Below are 17,500 nucleotides of genomic sequence, written 5' to 3' on the forward strand. Positions count from 1 at the left end.
CAAGCCTCCTGCATTAATTACGTCATAGTTAAAATTCCTGTAAGTGGATGCATCTAGTCAGGCTTCAAAACAGTGTTAATTATGTCATAATTGTATAATAGTATTAAACACATTTCTGTGGCATCACTGACTATACTGTACTTTAACATTGCTTGCCAAAAAATAGCAGCATATAGAAAAGGAAGACTACATCCATCTCACGCAGATTGTAAGGTCCTGGCCAAGAAGATATTAATCTCCATCATGAGTTTGGTTGAGTCAGATATGAATACTGGAAGCCAATCTTAAATGTTTATATTAGTAAACAGTGATGTCAGTATAGATATTTATTTTACACATTCATTAAAACTCTTATCTAATGTAAAATAGCATGAACCAATAAATCCCTTCCATTATTGGGTCTAAAGGTTCAATAACAAAACAATGGAACACACAACTGTTTATTGTATGCTGAAAATAACTGTACATATTGACAATACGATTTAGAGAATTGGACTTTATATTCAATCAAATATTTGTGATATATGAAATCTGCTACAATAAATTTCTATGCCATAAACAAGCAATCATATTAAAAAAAAAAAAAAAATACCTATAGTTCTGTGATTCACACAAAAACTATTTCTAAAAAGTCTAACTTACATAGTAGGTCTTTGTAATATCCTAGGAGGAGATAATCATGTTTGAAAAATTACGAAAACTAATAACTAAGTTCGCAGGCAAAGTGTCACAACGAATCTATTCTATTAGAAAAGAGTTGATAAAAAGAAAGCATAAAAGGACAGAAGAAACAAAAAGTTACACAGGGAGAATATAAGGCATTTCCTGCATATTTGTAAAAGAAAACTGAGTACCCACCACATAAGACATTCATGAAGATATAATGATTAAGTAGCGGATCTTACATACCGAGACGTCTCACTGGTAAGCAAAAAGTTGTTCACTGGGACTACTCCATATTTATTTATCTAAATGCTGATAATAATTTTTAAAAGATTTTAACTCTAATAATAATCACTCTCTATATTTAGCTTAATTGTTCATTTCTATTGTTATGTTGGTGATATCTATGAACGTAATTCCATCCCTTGTGAACCACATTATGTACTGATGGCGGAAATTAAGATGCAAGTAAGAATGGACATGAATGATAACAGAGAAGAACTGCAAAAGGGAGTTCCAGCAGAGTTCCCATTCTGGCCAGTTTCTACGACGTCATCTGTGGTAGACCGAACTCGTCCACTGGCATGCCGTCTTTCACCGTTTCTGCTCCGGGCTCCTTGTCTGGGGCACTGGGGATGTTAACAGCGTCGTCCAGGTAAGAGGTGTCGTCATCTAGCAGTACTTCGTCACCCAAAGCATCCAACTCTGCTGCTAATTCATCCTCATCAATTTCTGGGCAGCCGTAGCTTCTTCCCAGGGCCTCCTGTACTTCGTCAGCTTGTTCCAACATGTCTGCCATGTCATCCTGGAGGAAAAGTGTGAATTCATGAAATTTGACAGAAAGAAAATAAATATGATTTCTTGATTTCCAATAATACTGACTACAAGTTGATGTAGTGAGTACTGACTGTCAATACCATTACCAGTTGGTATATACAGTGTGTTTCATCTAAACACTAATCATTAGTTTGCAACAAATACAATTTCTATTTCTATTTTCAATCATAACATCATAATGATCTTAGATTTAGATTTGCCTTAGAACCAAGGCAGAATTCTTCACCTCTGATATTTGAACCAACCTCCAACTATCACTGCATCTGAAGTACAAAAGAGCAACTTACCTGGAGGTCTTCAATCTCATCAATGTTAATGTTCTTATATTCCTTTTTCATCTGCTTCACGCCGAGCTTCATGGCCTGGACAGTGGTTTTCGTATCTTTAAGGGTCTGTGTAGCATAATTGGCCTGCTCCATGTTGAAAGACTGGTTCCTCAGGTTCGTGGACTGCTGTTCATACATCTTCTTCTGTTTAAGGACACGCAAGGCTTTTTGCTTGACTGCATTCTTGGCAGGTCCTTCACGCATCTGGGTAAATATTGGTATTTGTTATATTGTAATCACCAATTCCGTAATGTTGAGATAGAAGCCGTCACTACTGTATTTTCTACTGTTGTGTAAAAATCAGTTATATTTCATGAATGAAGATGTGAAACATGAAAGGAAGTACTCATAAACAACTATAATTTTTCTTAGCATAGCAGGGAGGGGTAAGTATTTTGTGCAATGAACAATTGTGAAATAAGTTATAGGATTAGTTATTTGTTCCTTTCTACAGTATATTCATTTGAGTTTCAGGACTGCAATTTAGGTTTGGGTATGAAAAGGACAAGCAAAATCCAGATTAATGACAATTTTTCCTGGAATACAAATTGCCTCCTGACCTTCTTCATCTGATCCTTATATTTGATAAGCTCTGCGTCTAGCCTCGCAATCTTCTTTTCAATGGAGTCTGCTCTGCTATCAACATTGCCGATGCAGTCAGTGAGATTTGGAGGAGGTTCCTTTCCCTTTCCGCGACCAAAGAGGCGATTCATGGTTGTTTAGTCTGGAATGGGAGAGAGAGGGAGAGAAAATTATATAATCATTCACTGGTGCTATAAGCCTTATATTATTTTTGGTGATTATGGTACAACTATGCAACATGATAAAAGAAAAGCAAACAAAAATGGAAATATATTCTTAATATGTAAGAAATTTGTAAATTTTTGTTCACTTTAAAAATTGCCATTGGAATATGAAGCCAAGTGCAAAAGAAGACCGAAGACCGAACACAGAAGACAGAAGACAGAAGAAGAATCACTTAAACACCCCCCCCACCCCACACACACTCTCACTCATTCACTCAAATCTCTTATCACCATAATAAATCACGTCTGTTATTGAATATAATTCAACATCATCTACAGTCCAACAAAAAATCTGAGGCATAATATTGCAACCTTTTGCAATCCTACTTCCTAATCACATCATACACTAGTTTTAGGAATAGCTCTCTACCCTAGCTATAATCTGTTTGTATCCTTCTATTCTGATGACTAATGTAAAACTAAAAACAATAATGTTACACATAATAATAGAAAAATGAGAGAATGAAATATTGGGAAAAAAATTGTAAGGCAAGGTGAGAATTTTTTCACATAAACCTATTGTACCTGACCTTTGTAATTTGCACAACCAAACTTTTAAGCATCTTTCAATTTTCAACATTTTAAGTTACCAACCTGATATTTGATAAATATGTATCATGGAATCTCATACTAGTGCATATCTAATATCAATTACACACTAAGCTAGGGCAATTGAAGTTGATATTCCTATAGAGGACAAAAGTTGCAGTCATCAGTACAAGAAATAATTTGCAGACATGAATGGTAATGCCAAAAATAAAAGAAAAATATCATGGAAAACACCACTCCCATCCCAGGTCCACTCAGTTCTGGAAGTGGTGTTTCAGCACTATTTTGCTGACCATGCGGAGGTGAAAACAACATTTACTGGGGGGAATCGACCCTCCCCTTGATTAGTACATGAAGGGCACCCCCACAATGTATAACCTACACTCTCTTCATAAAGGAGGCAATCATAACAAACAATCAGAGGTGAGAATCAAATGAATATATAACTGGCATGAGTTGTAAAGTGCAGCTGTTATTTTTCTTTTTAGGATCAAATTCTTACATTTGTTCAACTACATCATTTATATTCCAAATTATCATTTTTTCAGTTCCATTCAAAATGCAAAGCCAGAATATTATTCATCTCTGAGTTAGCAAGCAAGTGGTAAATTTACACATATTTAATGTAAAAAAAATACAATTTGTAAATACAGTTGATATAAAAAATCCAAATATCCTCTTTATCAATGATCTGACAACTTTTAGTTAACAAATTAAAGTATAGAATATCTATTTCTTTCACGATTTTGCTTATATAGCTTATTTCATTCAAAATATTTTAAGTGAGAAGTTTAATATGACATTATTTCAGGTTTTTCATTCTTGAAAGCATTGCTGTTACCATAAAAAATCCCAGCTGGAGGTTTTTCAGATGGCTGTGAATTATTCTGGTCCACCATAACAGTCCGAGTTCTATCTTGCTAGAATACATATAGGGGATGTATATTGATTTTTGCTGAAGCATGATTTGCAAATTATATCATGGATCCACAAGAATCAGTTGTGCATGAAATGACAAGTGCAGCCAAGTCAGCCGTACACAGTCAGTTGACCACTGCAGTCTCCGCCCATATTGGAATCAGTGATTCCTGTCCACCACAGATGTACCCCAAGACCAAATCTGATATATGCCAAGCCAGTTTGAATACCTTTATGCTAAAATATGCCTGTGATGTTAATGATAGGAAATGTACACAGGCGTATGGACAAAATATTGTAAGAGTTGTCTGCCAAAGATCTTTGGTGGAAAGGGCCTTGATTCCAGACAGGTCACTGCACCTACAGAGCTATAACAGAGGCAGGCTAAACTCCATCCTCGCACATTCAGGCTTGATAGCTTGAGCTTAAATGTCATAACACACTAATTACCACCAATATATTAACTATGTTCATTTACCTGGATAAAATAATATGCTAAGTACTGTTAATTCTAATCTGATAACCACAAGCGTATAATGTAATAAAGAAAAAACACGTGATTAACTAAACATATACAACATACATATACTATATACTTATTATCAATACTTGGACAATATATTATAAAAGCCCAAGGTAGCAATAAGAACTAAAAAGGCTCATACAGAACATGACGAAAGACAAAAACAACTTTCTCGCTCTTGGGTAAATACAACTTTATATCATCTTAAAAGCAACAACACACACACTCAACCTAATAAAGAGACCCAAGCATACCTAGGTGGAAAGAGGGAGAAAACACCCAACGCCTGTCTACCTCACGTGAGTCTGACACAAGAGCAGGAAAGATTAGGAGAATCAAGAAGGATATGACTGTCTTGACTCACAAAGGTATGACGGAAGATCAACAAATGGACTCCGTGGTCGAGGGCCCTTGCGGTAATCAGGAATATGCTCTTTTAATATATTAGTATTATGGGGGTGTTGCTAAACTTCATCATGTATATATTTTTATGATATAAAGTTCATTATATCTATAGGTTATTATCATCGTCGCGCTATAATAAGGTTTTAGCATGTATTTGATAGTTAAGTATGGTTTGACATGAGATTTGCATATTTCTACATTTTCATTAAATTTTATTTTTTTGCGTAGAATAGTGTGTATGTTTTATGAATGGTGTTTACTTTACTCTTATTTAAATTTGAAAATAGACACGTAATATATTTTACAAGTTGTATATATTTCCTGAAAATAGGGCTATCTCTTTAAGTTTCAACACGGTTCATCATCTTAATCCAGGTCACAAATTTGGGAAACAATATACACAAGCAACAACACATATAACATAAAATAAAAATAAACAAATCAGAATCAAGATTGAAGTAAAGTGAATACATTACAATCACATTATTGTAGGATCTTCTTAGAACCCATAACAAATCGCCACCCAACTCCAATACGAAAGCCGGAAATATCAACCAAACAAGTTGGCGCAGAAGGACTTCGGCAAAAGAGAGTAAACACACAACTCGGAAGGATTTTTTTTGGAATGAGAGAAATCATCACTTCAAAGTCATCATGAGTGAGAGCGAGCCGACTACGCGAGACAGGGCAAGTGCTGAGTACTGTGGGGGAATTCAGATAACACTAAAGCCAAAATAAAGGATGCCGGTATTTTCATCTTGACAGTGAAGAGAAGACATGAAAATCCATCTGTTTTGATGATATTTATCTATGTACTTAATTCATACAATTAGGAGAATGTTGGTTGTTTGATATTAAGATTATCGTAAATGAATAAAAGAATGGTTGAATTAATATTAAGATAAGTTTCCTTTATAACATACAGAATTATTTGCTTGCTTCCATGCTTGACTTACATTGAAAGTGAAAGCAAAAGAGATAAAGATGGGTAATCATTCAGTATAAGACAGAATAAAGAGATAATACAGTCCCAGTTATCATAGATATTCTTATAATTTGAGCTCGGAGTGATTCCCTGTTTTTTACAATAGATTGCCAGAGGGGTTTATAAGTTCTCTCGCGGCCAAATATGCAAGGTGGAATTGAAGTATTCAGCATGTATTGTACAGATCAATGCTACCGCGTATTGTGTTATGTAAGAGTCAGTTTTTTCATATTCTAGAAAGGCAGCAGTATTTTCTAGGTACATTACAAGTGTCATTGAATATCATTATTTATGCCATTAAAGGTGTTTTATCTGTCTCTGCTTCTTCTTGTCCCAAGTATTTTAGATGAGGGTACTAAATTTCATTAGGTGATTATAGCACTGACATTAGCAGTGATAAGAATGCAGCAGTTTGTGGCATTCCAGCAAAATCCAACAAACCCTTAGTATATAAGTTCTAGTAAGGTAAATCTTATAGACCTCATTGGTGATTTATCATAAAATATAGAACAAGTTCAAATTCCACCTTGCTTTTATATGTTGTATGGGGTTGGTGATTGTTGCGCTATCTTATGACAATTTAATTTTTGACTCTTACAGGACATTAGGGTGATTAGTTTCTTGTTTTCTTTCTTTACCTTGTAATTTTGTAATTTCTTTAGTATATATTTTGCCCTCCGAAGCTGTTAGGGTCATTATCATTGCTATAGTTTTCTGTGGTTTAAAATTACAATAAAAGCACAATATACACCACATGATCCAATGATATCAGTATTGTCAGTATCACTGATGCAGATCTCTTCACAGTAATTATCAGCTGAAAAATTGACAGAAAAATTATATAATGATTATATGGATTCAGCATCAGTGGTAAAAGTTTTGTTAATTGAATTAAGAATTAACAAAGTCATTATTGTCTTATTTGGACAATTCTGCTAGAATTATCCATTGTTTTGTTGTAAGGGAATGTGTGTTTTCTCATAAGTATTTGTGAGAAAGATTTATTGAAGTAGGCTAGTTTGATTATATTCCATAACACCTGACTCTTTTCACAGGTGGTGGAACTGCTGAATACGGCAGCTTTCCTGCCCTCGGAGAAAGAGAGAATTGGACAGCTTGTTCAGGTTCAGGAGCTGATCATCCACCGTGAACCTGATCTCCTTGACTCATTCTTTGAGGAGGTGGCAGCTTTCCAGACTGATCGGAACTCAGATGTCCGTAAATTTGTTGTCGGGTTCATTGAGGAAGCTTGGTGAGTATATAATGCTTGAGGACCCTCCATGGTTGTGGTGGTTGTTTGAAGTCAATAGGTTGGGCTACTATACCAATGAATTATAAACTTTTATCTTTATTTACAGCAAGAAAGATGTTGCCATGCTGCCACGTCTTGTGCCAAATATTCAGTTGCTTTTGCAAGATGAAGGAGTGGCTGTAGTGAAACGTGTTGTGCAGGCTGCAGCTCAGCTTCACCGTGCTACACTGGCATGGCTGTCCTCTGCTCGCACTGTTACCCCTGAGATGGAGCAAGTCTGGCACATTATAACTTCCATTAAGAATTCCATTATTACAATGATTGACCATGATAATGATGGGTAAGTGAGTTGTTTACAAATGGCTTTTTCCTTATTGATTGAGTAAATTTGATCATCTGTATATTTCTGTTTTCAAATATATGTTTATGTTTAGGTTATACATAATAAATTTTGTCTATTTATAAAGTAGTAGGAAAACAAGTGTCTTTATATCCTGTTTTTTTATTTTTCCACAGAGTAAGGACACAGGCCATTAAGTTCCTAGAATCCTTAGTATTGCTGCAGACCTACACAGAGGCTGATTCAGTTGTTCGTGATGGGGAGTTCAACCTCGACCAAGTTCCTCTTACACTCAAAGTAGCTAGGCCAAGAAAACTTGAAGAGGAGGCAAGGTATGGTATTTGTGTGATTATTTTGTCTTTATTATCTGTGGTAAAGACTACTGAGAAATACAGCAAATAAATATAAAGGAAATAGTAAATTTATGATGGATGGTAATTTGAATATTTATTATATGTTTTATTATATTTGTTTTGGAAAAAAAAATAAGTGTTAAGGATCTCACTGATAGAAATCTGAGGCATTATGATGGAAATTAATTGACTGTCTTCCGTTGTCATCCAGGATGGTTCTCAACAAACTGATAGCTTTCCAAGGGTCCATCCACATCAGCTCTGTCAACCTTATGACATGTATGTCGTCGCTGACTATCATCGCAAGGGCACGGCCACAGTTCCTGGGCATGATTATTAATGCGCTTGAGATCCTTCATGGTAAGCCTCTCTCCCTCTGATCTTTTATGCTGTTTTTATGGTCTTAAGGTTACATATAAATGAATATTGTTGTAGGTAAAGATTCCCAGTTTTGTTAAATAATGTTAGAACCATACAGATACTTCTAACAATGCCTTCTTTCCTCAGCCAATCTACCTCCTACACTCACCAAATCACAAGTAAACAGTGTGCGGAAACACCTCAAGATACAGATGCTGAACCTCCTGAAGCATCCTGCCTCTTATGATTACCATGAACACATTACAACAGTCCTGAATGACTTGGGAATCACAGCGTCAGAGGTGAGGAAAAATGTATGTAAAAAAGTGATTGTTGGAAAGGTTTTTTTCTCTTAATTGAATGTATTGGATGAGCTCTATAGAAGTTTTTGTTTTGTTTAATTATCTTAAGGATTTTTTTGTTGTTATAGGTCAACAAGTCAATGCCATCCAAGGATCAGATCAGGAAGCGGGTGCGGCGAGACAAGTCGGCAGAGGAAGTTTCTGAATCGCCGAACAAGAAGCCCAGGGTCGACCATGAGGAGAGCAGCAAGAACAAGAAGGAAAAGAAGGAGGAGGTGGAGGTGGAGAGAAAGAACTCTGCCATTGACATCACCCAGAGGTGGTTGGTGGAGAAGCTGACCCCAGACAATGTTGCTAGCCTGGTTATGGTTACGATGGTGAGTCCTTTGCTGGTCCTTGCTTGTTTTTTCTTGTCATAGTAGGGTATTTTTCCTAATATATTTTTTATTTGTATTTATTAAATGTATCCTAATTCTTTCCATCCCATATAGTTGAATCTACCTGATGAGATGCCACCCTTGTTCAGTGCTGGATACAGCCCAATCACAGCTGCTGGCACATCACCTCAAATCCAGCATGTAGGAAGGCTTATTGCATCACAGCTGACAGCAGCAGGTGTAGGGCCTGGGGTGGAGCAAGCCAAAGAAGAGGAGGTAATATGTCTTTTGTGGTGAAGACTTCATGGTTTTATTTCAAAATCGTGTCACTTTTATGGGAGTTATTTACTTCATATGTAGCATCATTATATGTACAGTACCTATCATCTAGAGTGTCTGAATGCCCTCACTGGCATGAAGTGATACCATGTCTTTCTACATGTGTTTTTTCATAAGGCCTTTATTCTTTCTTTATATTTGTTTCACCTTTCCTGCTCTCACATTTCTTGGGCCCTTTATCTAGGCAAAGACCAGCAGTAACATGGACCAAGAGAGCGATGAGGAGAGTAAAGAAATTTCTCGTCTTGTGGGGGGAAAGGTGCAGGTGCAAGAAGAGGATACTATGCAGGTGGGTTGATAGTGTGCAGGATCGTGTTCTGCTACTTTTATGTGACACTTTGCAATGTTGGTATGGAAGGAAAGTGTATGAATGGAATCAGTATCAGAGCATGAATATATATCTTTTAGATCTAGAGTATATTTAGAAATGTATATTTTATATAAGGTGAATAGGACACCTGTTTGATAAATCTTTATATATCTTTCCCCTTCGCCTCTTTATACTCTGATGGTGCTACATCAGAGCGGTCCAGTGTTAGTGCCAGCGGGTGTAATAGGACGACCCCTGAGGCACAAAATCAAGACCATGAAGCTGGCAGAGGTCACGAAACCACTCTCCTCGTCCTCTAATACCAAACTCCAAAGCCTACTGTTCAAACGACTCATGCGCTGTGACAAAGTGATGCTTCACGGGGAAGGGCCAAAGCACCGCATGAGGATTCTCACAGTGTTGTCCGGGTGTATCAGCCATCAGGAGAGTGACGGTACGATTGACTTCACCATCTCTTTTTTTTCTCTCTCTTTATTTAGAGATTAGTTGTTGAATCCATGGAGGCAGCTGTCCAGAAATTTTTGGATATGAAAAAATATTTTACTTTCTGTTTCAAGATCACATGTTGAGGTTTGCATTGCTTTTCAGCACTAGAAGATTTCATACTGGAAGACATGCAAAACAGGGCTGACCTGCTCTTCTCGTGGCTCTTCTCGGAGTATTCTGTGAATCATGACTTCTCCCTTATTAACAAAATCTTAAATATTGGCGGGAAGAAAGTGCAAAAGAAGGACAAGAATTATCAAGAGATTCTTGGCAATATTGTAAGCAAAGTTCTACTGAAACCGGCTTCCAAGGAGAGAGATGAGTATGTCAACATTTTTTTTCTTCCCTAAAACATAATTTTCAAGCTTACAAAGTACTTTGTTTATCAGATTTGCAAAACAATTTTATGTTTGATATTCCATAAAGATTGATTTTTTCAAACCTTGACAGATTTATTTTTCATATAATCTCAAAATTATGTATTTATGTTGGCATTTTCTAAAAATCTTTAAAATTTTGCAGGTTCCTGTCTCGGCTGTTTCTGGAATGTCCACATGTGCCTGAAGATCTCATACTGTCACTAGTGCGTGTTGGTAGTCAAGGCACAGACTCGATCATCTCTGTTGCCAATACCCTCAAAGATACTGCCGAATGGAGACCGCTCACGGCAAAGCCTGCACTGAAGACTCTGTCCCTCTTAGCAACCCACGATCAGGATTCTGTAAGTTTTGTCTGATGTTTTTAGTAGGGGTTATGGCATGGTATAAGATTCATTGTATTTTTATGGTAATAATTTTGGATACTCTATTATTAGATAATACAACTATGATAATCCTTCTGGAAGATATTGAATAATGATGATAACAGTATGTAAATGATAAATTCACTGGGTATGGACAACCTTGAATATCATATTATAGTTTCATAGTTAGAGTACACTTTAATTTGTGCCAAAAATGAGAAATGCTGTTGGCTGTACCCATTTTACACAAATCCCAAGTGAAAGTAATTATTTTTACCTCTTTTTAGGTAAGAGAAGTTGTAACTCCAATCCTTTTGGACCTGTGTGAGCATGAGAATCTTAGTGAGATAGTCACCGAGGTTGCTACAGTGTACCTCAAGTATCTTCTGCTGGAAACACCGCCAGACTCCCTATGTTCGCACAACTTTGGACGACCTAACGAACCCAACGAGTGGACAGAGCCATTGGTCAAGGCTTGCCTGTATTTATATTTGGCTCTGTTGCCTCTGAATCAAGCTCTCATTCATGAGTGAGTTGTGTTTATTGTTACTGTTAATTGTTATCTTTATTGTCATTGTTGATGTTAATGTGTTACAATTGTTATTGTTGATATTCTTGTTTTGTCTTGTTTGATGTTCTTTTATTTGTTATTTATTTTTTATAGCTATTATAATTACTTTTATGGCTGCATTTATTATTATTATTATCATTATCATTATTTTTATTATAATAATAATTATTGTTAATGTTACTATTTTTTTATTATTGTTTCTATTATCAATATTATTATCATTATTATTATTTTTTTTTTATTATTATTATTATTTTAATTGTTACATATTGGATACAAAAAGCAACAAATTTAACAAAAAGCCCTACAGTATTCTATCTCTCCACCCAACAGTTTAGCACAAGTGTATGTAAAGACAGTGAATGAAGCCAAGCGAGCTATCCTGCGGCTGCTAGAAGGACCTATTCGTCACATGGGCATGGACTCCCCACAGCTCCTCAAATTGGTTGAAACCTGTCCGAAGGGAGGAGAGACACTCATCACGCGGATAATTCACATCCTCACAGAGAAAGGTACAGATTTTTTTTTTCTTCTCCTTTTTTCTTTTATGATTACCTTTTGAGAAAGGAAAGGAAATCTGTTTAGATTGATACTGGGAATTTTAGATGATATGTGATTTTTTGTCTTTTCTTTTAGGTGGATGTACTTTAGTGTATATTATATACAATCTCTTTTGGTAGCATTAGAAAAAAAAATCCCCCAAATTGAGGAATGGGGAAATCAGATGAGGTCAAGGTGAGCTACTAATTGACTCCTTGATAGCTGAGTAGTGGGAGAGATATAAACCTGCACACAATGCATGAAAGAATTATGAAGACAGTGATTTAACATTTAGTATACTAATAAACAAAATATCATTTAGAGAAGATTCATGAATAAAACCACATCAGACAGATTCTTAACCCTCTATTCTCTTTCCTCTCCAACAAACAGCACCTCCCAGTGAAGCCTTGGTCTGCCGCGTGCGTGAGCTCTACAACCGGCGTGTGTCCGACGTGAGGTTCCTTATCCCTGTCCTCACTGGGCTTAGCAAGAAGGAGGTGATTGCTGTCCTGCCAAAACTCATCAAACTCAATCCACATGTTGTTAAAGAGGTCAGTTTGTGTTTTTGTTTGTTAATGTTTATAGAAGGAATTTTCTTTGGTCTGATTATTGATATGATGTCTGAGAAAATGCAACTGGGCTTTTATTGTTATTTCTTTTTAGTGCAAATGATGAGGAAGTTGTGTGTATATTTATTTTGTTTCTTTAGGTATTCAACCGGTTGTGGGGAGTGACATTAGACACAGGTGCTTCTCCGCTGACTCCAGTGGACCTCCTGGTTGCTCTTCATCTTATTGATCCTGACAAGTGTGATGTAAAGACAGTTATCAAAGGTGAGTTGTGGTCTACTTTAGTTGGCTACTTATTGTATGGTTAACACAGATGCAGGTTCTTGGTCTTGAAGTGAAAAGAAGGAATGGTTTTTTAGATTAGAATTTGCTTTCTTGTTCTGCATTGTGCTTTTAATGGAAATTCATGTCATAATAAACCTACTCATCTATCAAACAAATTTTATTTGACTAATTAATATTTGATTATATGATATGATTTAGATATGTGAAGAAGTGAGTATATGAATTTATTATCTTGCAGCCACTGGATTATGTTTTGCGGAGCGTGGCATTTATACAGCAGAAGTGTTGGCTTTTGTGCTTCAGCAACTCATGGAACAGCCACAGTTGCCGACACTCTTCATGCGCACAGTCATCCAGACCCTAACGCACTACCCAAAGCTTCTTAGCTTTATAATGAATATATTACAGAGACTCATTATTAAGCAGGTGTGGAATGGGATCAAAATGGGGGTTTATTTTCTTATTTAGTATTGCACTAACAGATGATCATGTGAAATACTTGCTGTCATGTCTAGCTTTAGAAACATTCACTATCTCATCCAGTTTTGGTTAATACTTCTTGCATAAGTATGAATATATATCCATATGTTTTATTAGGTTCTTAATATCTTGCCAATTTTTTATTAAAGGTTTGGAAGCAGAGAAAAGTCTGGGAAGGTTTCATCAAGTGTTGTCAACGAGCCGTTCCTCAGAGTTTCACAGTGCTCCTTCAGCTTCCTCCTGCCCAGCTGTCCGATGTATTTAACAGTGCCTCCGACCTTCATTCTCAACTCCTTTCCCATATTGCTACACTCACAGAAAACCAGGTTAGCACGTTGGCCGCAATATAGTGGTATTTTTTCTGAAGGGCTTAGTTCATGGATAATACTTTTTCTTATTATTATTTTCTTTTTTCAAAGTTGGTTGTGTGCTCCTTCCCCACACGCATTTTATGACCTGCATTAACATCTTAGAACAACTTCAAATACTTTCACAATAAAGCAATATAAATATATCTTGAAGGCACATACATACTATTATTTCCCTAAATGTATATCCTCCTCTCTCAATCGACAGCGAGCTCATATACCAGCCAGCCTGCTAGAAGTTATTGAAGGGCACAATCCATCATCTCAGGGATCCCGGCCAGTTGATTTGCCCCCTTCTGCCCAAGAGGTAAGGCAGTGCTGTTCAGGTCCTGCAGGGATGTAAGATCCGATGAGCCTGTGGTTAATAATATGGTTACTACTTGAAAAAGAAGAAAGTATTGATTAGTAGGGGATAGGGAACAGAATAAGGAACAGACCAAGACTCGGTAAACCTGATCTTGGACTTGACTATAGTAAAGTGGTCATATGCTAAGAACCTACTGTATATTGATTTTTTAAAAATCTGTAATTAACTTCAGGACATCAAATTGTACACCAGTTGTCTGACCACAGTACTGGATTATAATGGCCAATGCATATTTGTATAAATTGATGTGATTCCATATGTTTTTCTTCTTCTTTTACAGATGTAGTCCTTATGGAATTATCCAGCATGTCCAACAGCCTTCCAGTGATGAGAAATTATACAGAAATATGTAAAATCAGTAAAACATATTCCCATTCTCTCTCTTTCTCAAGTCCAACCCTTTTATTCATCAGCCACATTATAATGGCTGCATCATAGCTCATATAGTTGTATGAGGTCAGTACAATTTTTATATTATTTTAACACCTATAAAGCTGATTATAAAGTGATATAAGTGAACTGGATTTTTTTTTCTCCTTAACCCTTTTTTCCAAAGACACGTAGAAGATTTTTTGCTGTAGAGATATATGAACTTGCTCTGCTGTTAGAGCTTGTACACAATGGCAGTATGAAGACAATTGAAAACTTATTTTCAATGCTAAATTTAATAGAAAACTAGCTGATGGTTCCTGTACTATCTGCTATAGTTTTATGTGAATTTTGGATAGTTCCACAAGTGCTCAGCCACCAAGATTTTCTGATTTCATGATTTTTTGGGAAAATGTGTTTTTCTAGTACTATTAATATTAATAGTTATTGTTATTGATATTATGATTATTTGAAGGATACGGAAATATTAATAAAAAAATAAAAGCTGAAAATAAAAGGAAACGAGTAAAAATGTGAGATGGAAAGATCTAGCAATTGACTTTTATGTGACTAAACACCTGTTGAGCCATCTGTGTGTAAATGCAATAAATATATAAAGTCACACTGAACACAGCATGCATGTCGTGCCATCCTGACACTGTTGGTTTAAACATATGCATTCTGGTTTCACCCATGGCCTCTGAGCCAGCAAAAATGCTGAAAGGCCTATACTCGAGGTCTACGGTACACATAAGCATGACAGCGCAAGCCATATCCTAGTAACAGTTGTGGTTATTTTTGTACCATATATGCTTGTGGCTTTGAAACAGACATGAAATATTGTGGCCTAAATTCCCACAAACGCATCCAGCCACCGTGGAGCAATCCAAGGCAAATCCTAAGTATTAACTACATTAACACTCGGGACAATGGAAACCATTTCACGAAAGTCTTAAATTTCCATATGATTCTGGGATTTGGTTCTTTCATATTTTAAAAAGAGAACCACAACAGGATATACTAAGTAAAGAAAGTTCTTGTTGCAATAACTCGAGTACTAGTTGATCATGAAATTCCAGTAATGTTACCCAATTTCTTATATTATAAATTATGTGAACACAAAGAAGAAAAAAAATAGTAATAATATGTGGTTGATTATTTTTGCTTTTCCATAAAGAAAGTGTGTTTATTGTAAGTGGACTGGTAACAATATCTGTTCCTTTGTTTAATCAAGTTTGTATGAAAAATGGATGAAATGGTTTGATCTGAGTGTTGTGTCATTGTATTTGTTATATAACTCAAAAATATTTTTTTCCCATTACAAAATGGAAAAGAAGCATAAATATTTAAATATGAGGATGTGCTAAAAAATGTAAATATATACAAATACCTTTATTTCAGAATTATCATATATGACAATATCTTAAAATCTGAGAAGCTGAATTACTGTGAATTAGTCTTGTAAAACATACTTTACTCTCAGAATAATAGTATACAAATACTTACAAGAAGTAAACACACAAAGTGTTAAAATGATACTGCACTCTTTTTCTAAACAAAAAGTTAAAATTGATCTAATCATAAAGAGTAATTTCAAGCAATGAGAAAACTAAACATTCTATATAAAATATGTTTACACATTTTTCATAATCTTTCATCCCTCTTAAACTTTGTATTTTTTAACAAAAAGAAAAAAATACCTAATGTATGGAACTTGCATAGCCAAATATGAATTTGTGACTACCTGGATATTCAATTGCCAAAGTTTCTTTGAATGCAGCAGTAAATATTCTCAGTTGATGTATCTTGCAATTTATTCATTTTATTAAAAGGTAGACAGACACTGAGTTATGCATAGACTCGACCAGGAAATCCTATAGCTTACCAACTCTTTCAGTGTCCTAGGAAAAGCTGGGAATCTAATCGTTCGCGGCACAAGGCTCAAACACCTGATTATTAGATCAATACTCGGGTACTTTAGCTCACTTAGCCATTGAGCACATTTTCTTGCAATTTAGCCTGATAAGTTAAGATTCAATTCAATTCTTATCATTTTTTCCCCTTATTTTTTCTAGGCCCTTACGTATGAGGCATACTACAGCACTCACATAATTGAAATGATTTCAGTTGGTGATTGCATTTGAGGTTCCTGAGATGCAAAGACACACAAAGAATACACAGTAAAAATAACTGGAAATACAAAATTATGTATAAACAAAGTGCATTTATGAGTACTGTTTAGAAAGAAGTTTCCAGATTCATAATTCATTCAGATGTAAGCTATATTACGATAAAATGTTTAAAAATAAGAACACCACTTGTCATGAAATCTGATTATTAAAGTATATATATTTATGGAAAAAAATATATTCTCCTTAAGATGCCTGAATATATGTAACAACTTATCATATGCTCTAACAGGATCATACACCTATCTTCTAACGATTTTATATTTTGTACCTATCTACTGTTTTAGCAATTTCTTCATCTGCATAAACACATCTCATATATATTTACAAGGATCAGATGAATATGCTTTTGTCTTCATGTTACAAGTTCATCTGTCTACAATAATTTCTTTTCCATTTTGGTTACGTTTTTTATTGCAAGGCTGTTCTTTTCCTTCAGTAACAAGGGTCATTCATAATGAAAAATGAAAAGAGAAAAAAAAAAAGTATGAGTACTCACATGAGCAAAAAAAAAAAAAAAAAAAAAAAAAGTAAATACATCACACTTTAGTTTTATTCATTTTATTAAAGAAATACATAAACAATTATTCCATTTTCAGAGTAATGTTCTGTTCCCAATTTGACATCTGGAAACTCTGTGGTTCTTGTAACAGATTACCCACAACTGCATCTTTCTATAATATTTACATAACAATGTTAACATTTCTGGTATGCTTACAAACTGCTTTTCATCTACAGCTGAAAATAACGGGACTTTATTACATGAGCTTGTACCACCATTTATATACATGCTCTCACAAACACTCTTGTTCAAAGTGCACCGAGACAGATACATCCATTTTCCAAATAGTTCTAAATGATTCAT

The 17,500-nt window shown here is 35.4% G+C and overlaps 3 protein-coding genes across 7 annotated transcripts in view; 1 reads left to right on the plus strand and 2 right to left on the minus strand.

Annotated features, from left to right (window-relative positions):
- Positions 1 to 426: 426 nt before the first annotated feature.
- Positions 427 to 5,037, minus strand: Vps60 (vacuolar protein sorting 60). 4 transcript variants are annotated; one of them, XM_070123125.1, is made up of 5 exons: positions 4,877 to 5,018; positions 4,023 to 4,101; positions 2,387 to 2,550; positions 1,788 to 2,030; positions 427 to 1,468 (listed from the first exon to the last, which is right to left on the minus strand). In XM_070123125.1, the coding sequence occupies exons 3-5, from the start codon at positions 2,537 to 2,539 to the stop codon at positions 1,208 to 1,210; spliced, it is 657 nt and encodes a 218-aa protein (XP_069979226.1). In that variant the 5' UTR covers positions 2,540 to 2,550; positions 4,023 to 4,101; positions 4,877 to 5,018; the 3' UTR covers positions 427 to 1,207. The 4 variants fall into 4 exon arrangements, with proteins under 4 accessions (XP_069979226.1, XP_027221187.1, XP_027221185.1 ...); XM_027365386.2 differs by lacking the exon at positions 4,023 to 4,101 and having other exon boundaries at positions 4,987 to 5,037; XM_027365384.2 differs by lacking the exon at positions 4,023 to 4,101 and having other exon boundaries at positions 4,877 to 5,033.
- Positions 5,038 to 5,562: 525 nt separating this feature from the next.
- Positions 5,563 to 14,596, plus strand: Sym (symplekin scaffold protein). 2 transcript variants are annotated; one of them, XM_027365387.2, is made up of 20 exons: positions 5,563 to 5,714; positions 7,068 to 7,264; positions 7,371 to 7,604; positions 7,781 to 7,936; positions 8,169 to 8,317; positions 8,465 to 8,631; positions 8,748 to 8,996; positions 9,111 to 9,272; positions 9,520 to 9,624; positions 9,859 to 10,099; positions 10,255 to 10,474; positions 10,675 to 10,873; positions 11,182 to 11,423; positions 11,799 to 11,977; positions 12,399 to 12,559; positions 12,718 to 12,841; positions 13,101 to 13,288; positions 13,492 to 13,668; positions 13,919 to 14,017; positions 14,358 to 14,596. In XM_027365387.2, exons 1-20 carry the CDS (start codon positions 5,682 to 5,684, stop codon positions 14,361 to 14,363), a joined length of 3,288 nt encoding a protein of 1,095 aa, XP_027221188.1. In that variant the 5' UTR covers positions 5,563 to 5,681; the 3' UTR covers positions 14,364 to 14,596. The 2 variants fall into 2 exon arrangements, with proteins under 2 accessions (XP_027221188.1, XP_027221189.1); XM_027365388.2 differs by having other exon boundaries at positions 8,465 to 8,619.
- A 1,227-nt stretch (positions 14,597 to 15,823) lies between these two features.
- LOC113813416 (mitochondrial intermembrane space import and assembly protein 40) overlaps positions 15,824 to 17,500 on the minus strand; it is a 5,323-nt gene continuing 3,646 nt past the window's right edge. Inside the window, exon 3 of the mRNA XM_027365389.2 lies at positions 15,824 to 17,500. This exon is cut by the window's right edge and continues 289 nt beyond it. Coding sequence (XP_027221190.1) covers position 17,500 — 1 coding nt within the window. The 3' untranslated portion in view covers positions 15,824 to 17,499.

Source organism: Penaeus vannamei, chromosome 6 (assembly GCF_042767895.1).
Source record: "Penaeus vannamei isolate JL-2024 chromosome 6, ASM4276789v1, whole genome shotgun sequence".
Taxonomy (NCBI): Eukaryota; Metazoa; Arthropoda; class Malacostraca; order Decapoda; family Penaeidae; genus Penaeus; species Penaeus vannamei.

Bases quoted from the DNA above. Each gene is read 5' to 3' on its own strand.
- Vps60 (XM_027365386.2), bottom strand. From the start codon at position 2,539: ATGAATCGCCTCTTTGGTCGCGGAAAGGGAAAGGAACCTCCTCCAAAT. The intron at 2,031-2,386 runs GTCAGGAGGCAA...ATATTTACCCAG, and splicing joins ATAAGGATCAGATGAAGAAG to ATGCGTGAAGGACCTGCCAA. The intron at 1,469-1,787 runs GTAAGTTGCTCT...CTTTTCCTCCAG, and splicing joins ATGAGATTGAAGACCTCCAG to GATGACATGGCAGACATGTT.
- Sym (XM_027365387.2), top strand. From the start codon at position 5,682: ATGAGTGAGAGCGAGCCGACTACGCGAGACAGG. The intron at 7,265-7,370 runs GTGAGTATATAA...CTTTATTTACAG, and splicing joins GGGTTCATTGAGGAAGCTTG to CAAGAAAGATGTTGCCATGC. The intron at 7,605-7,780 runs GTAAGTGAGTTG...ATTTTTCCACAG, and splicing joins ATTGACCATGATAATGATGG to AGTAAGGACACAGGCCATTA.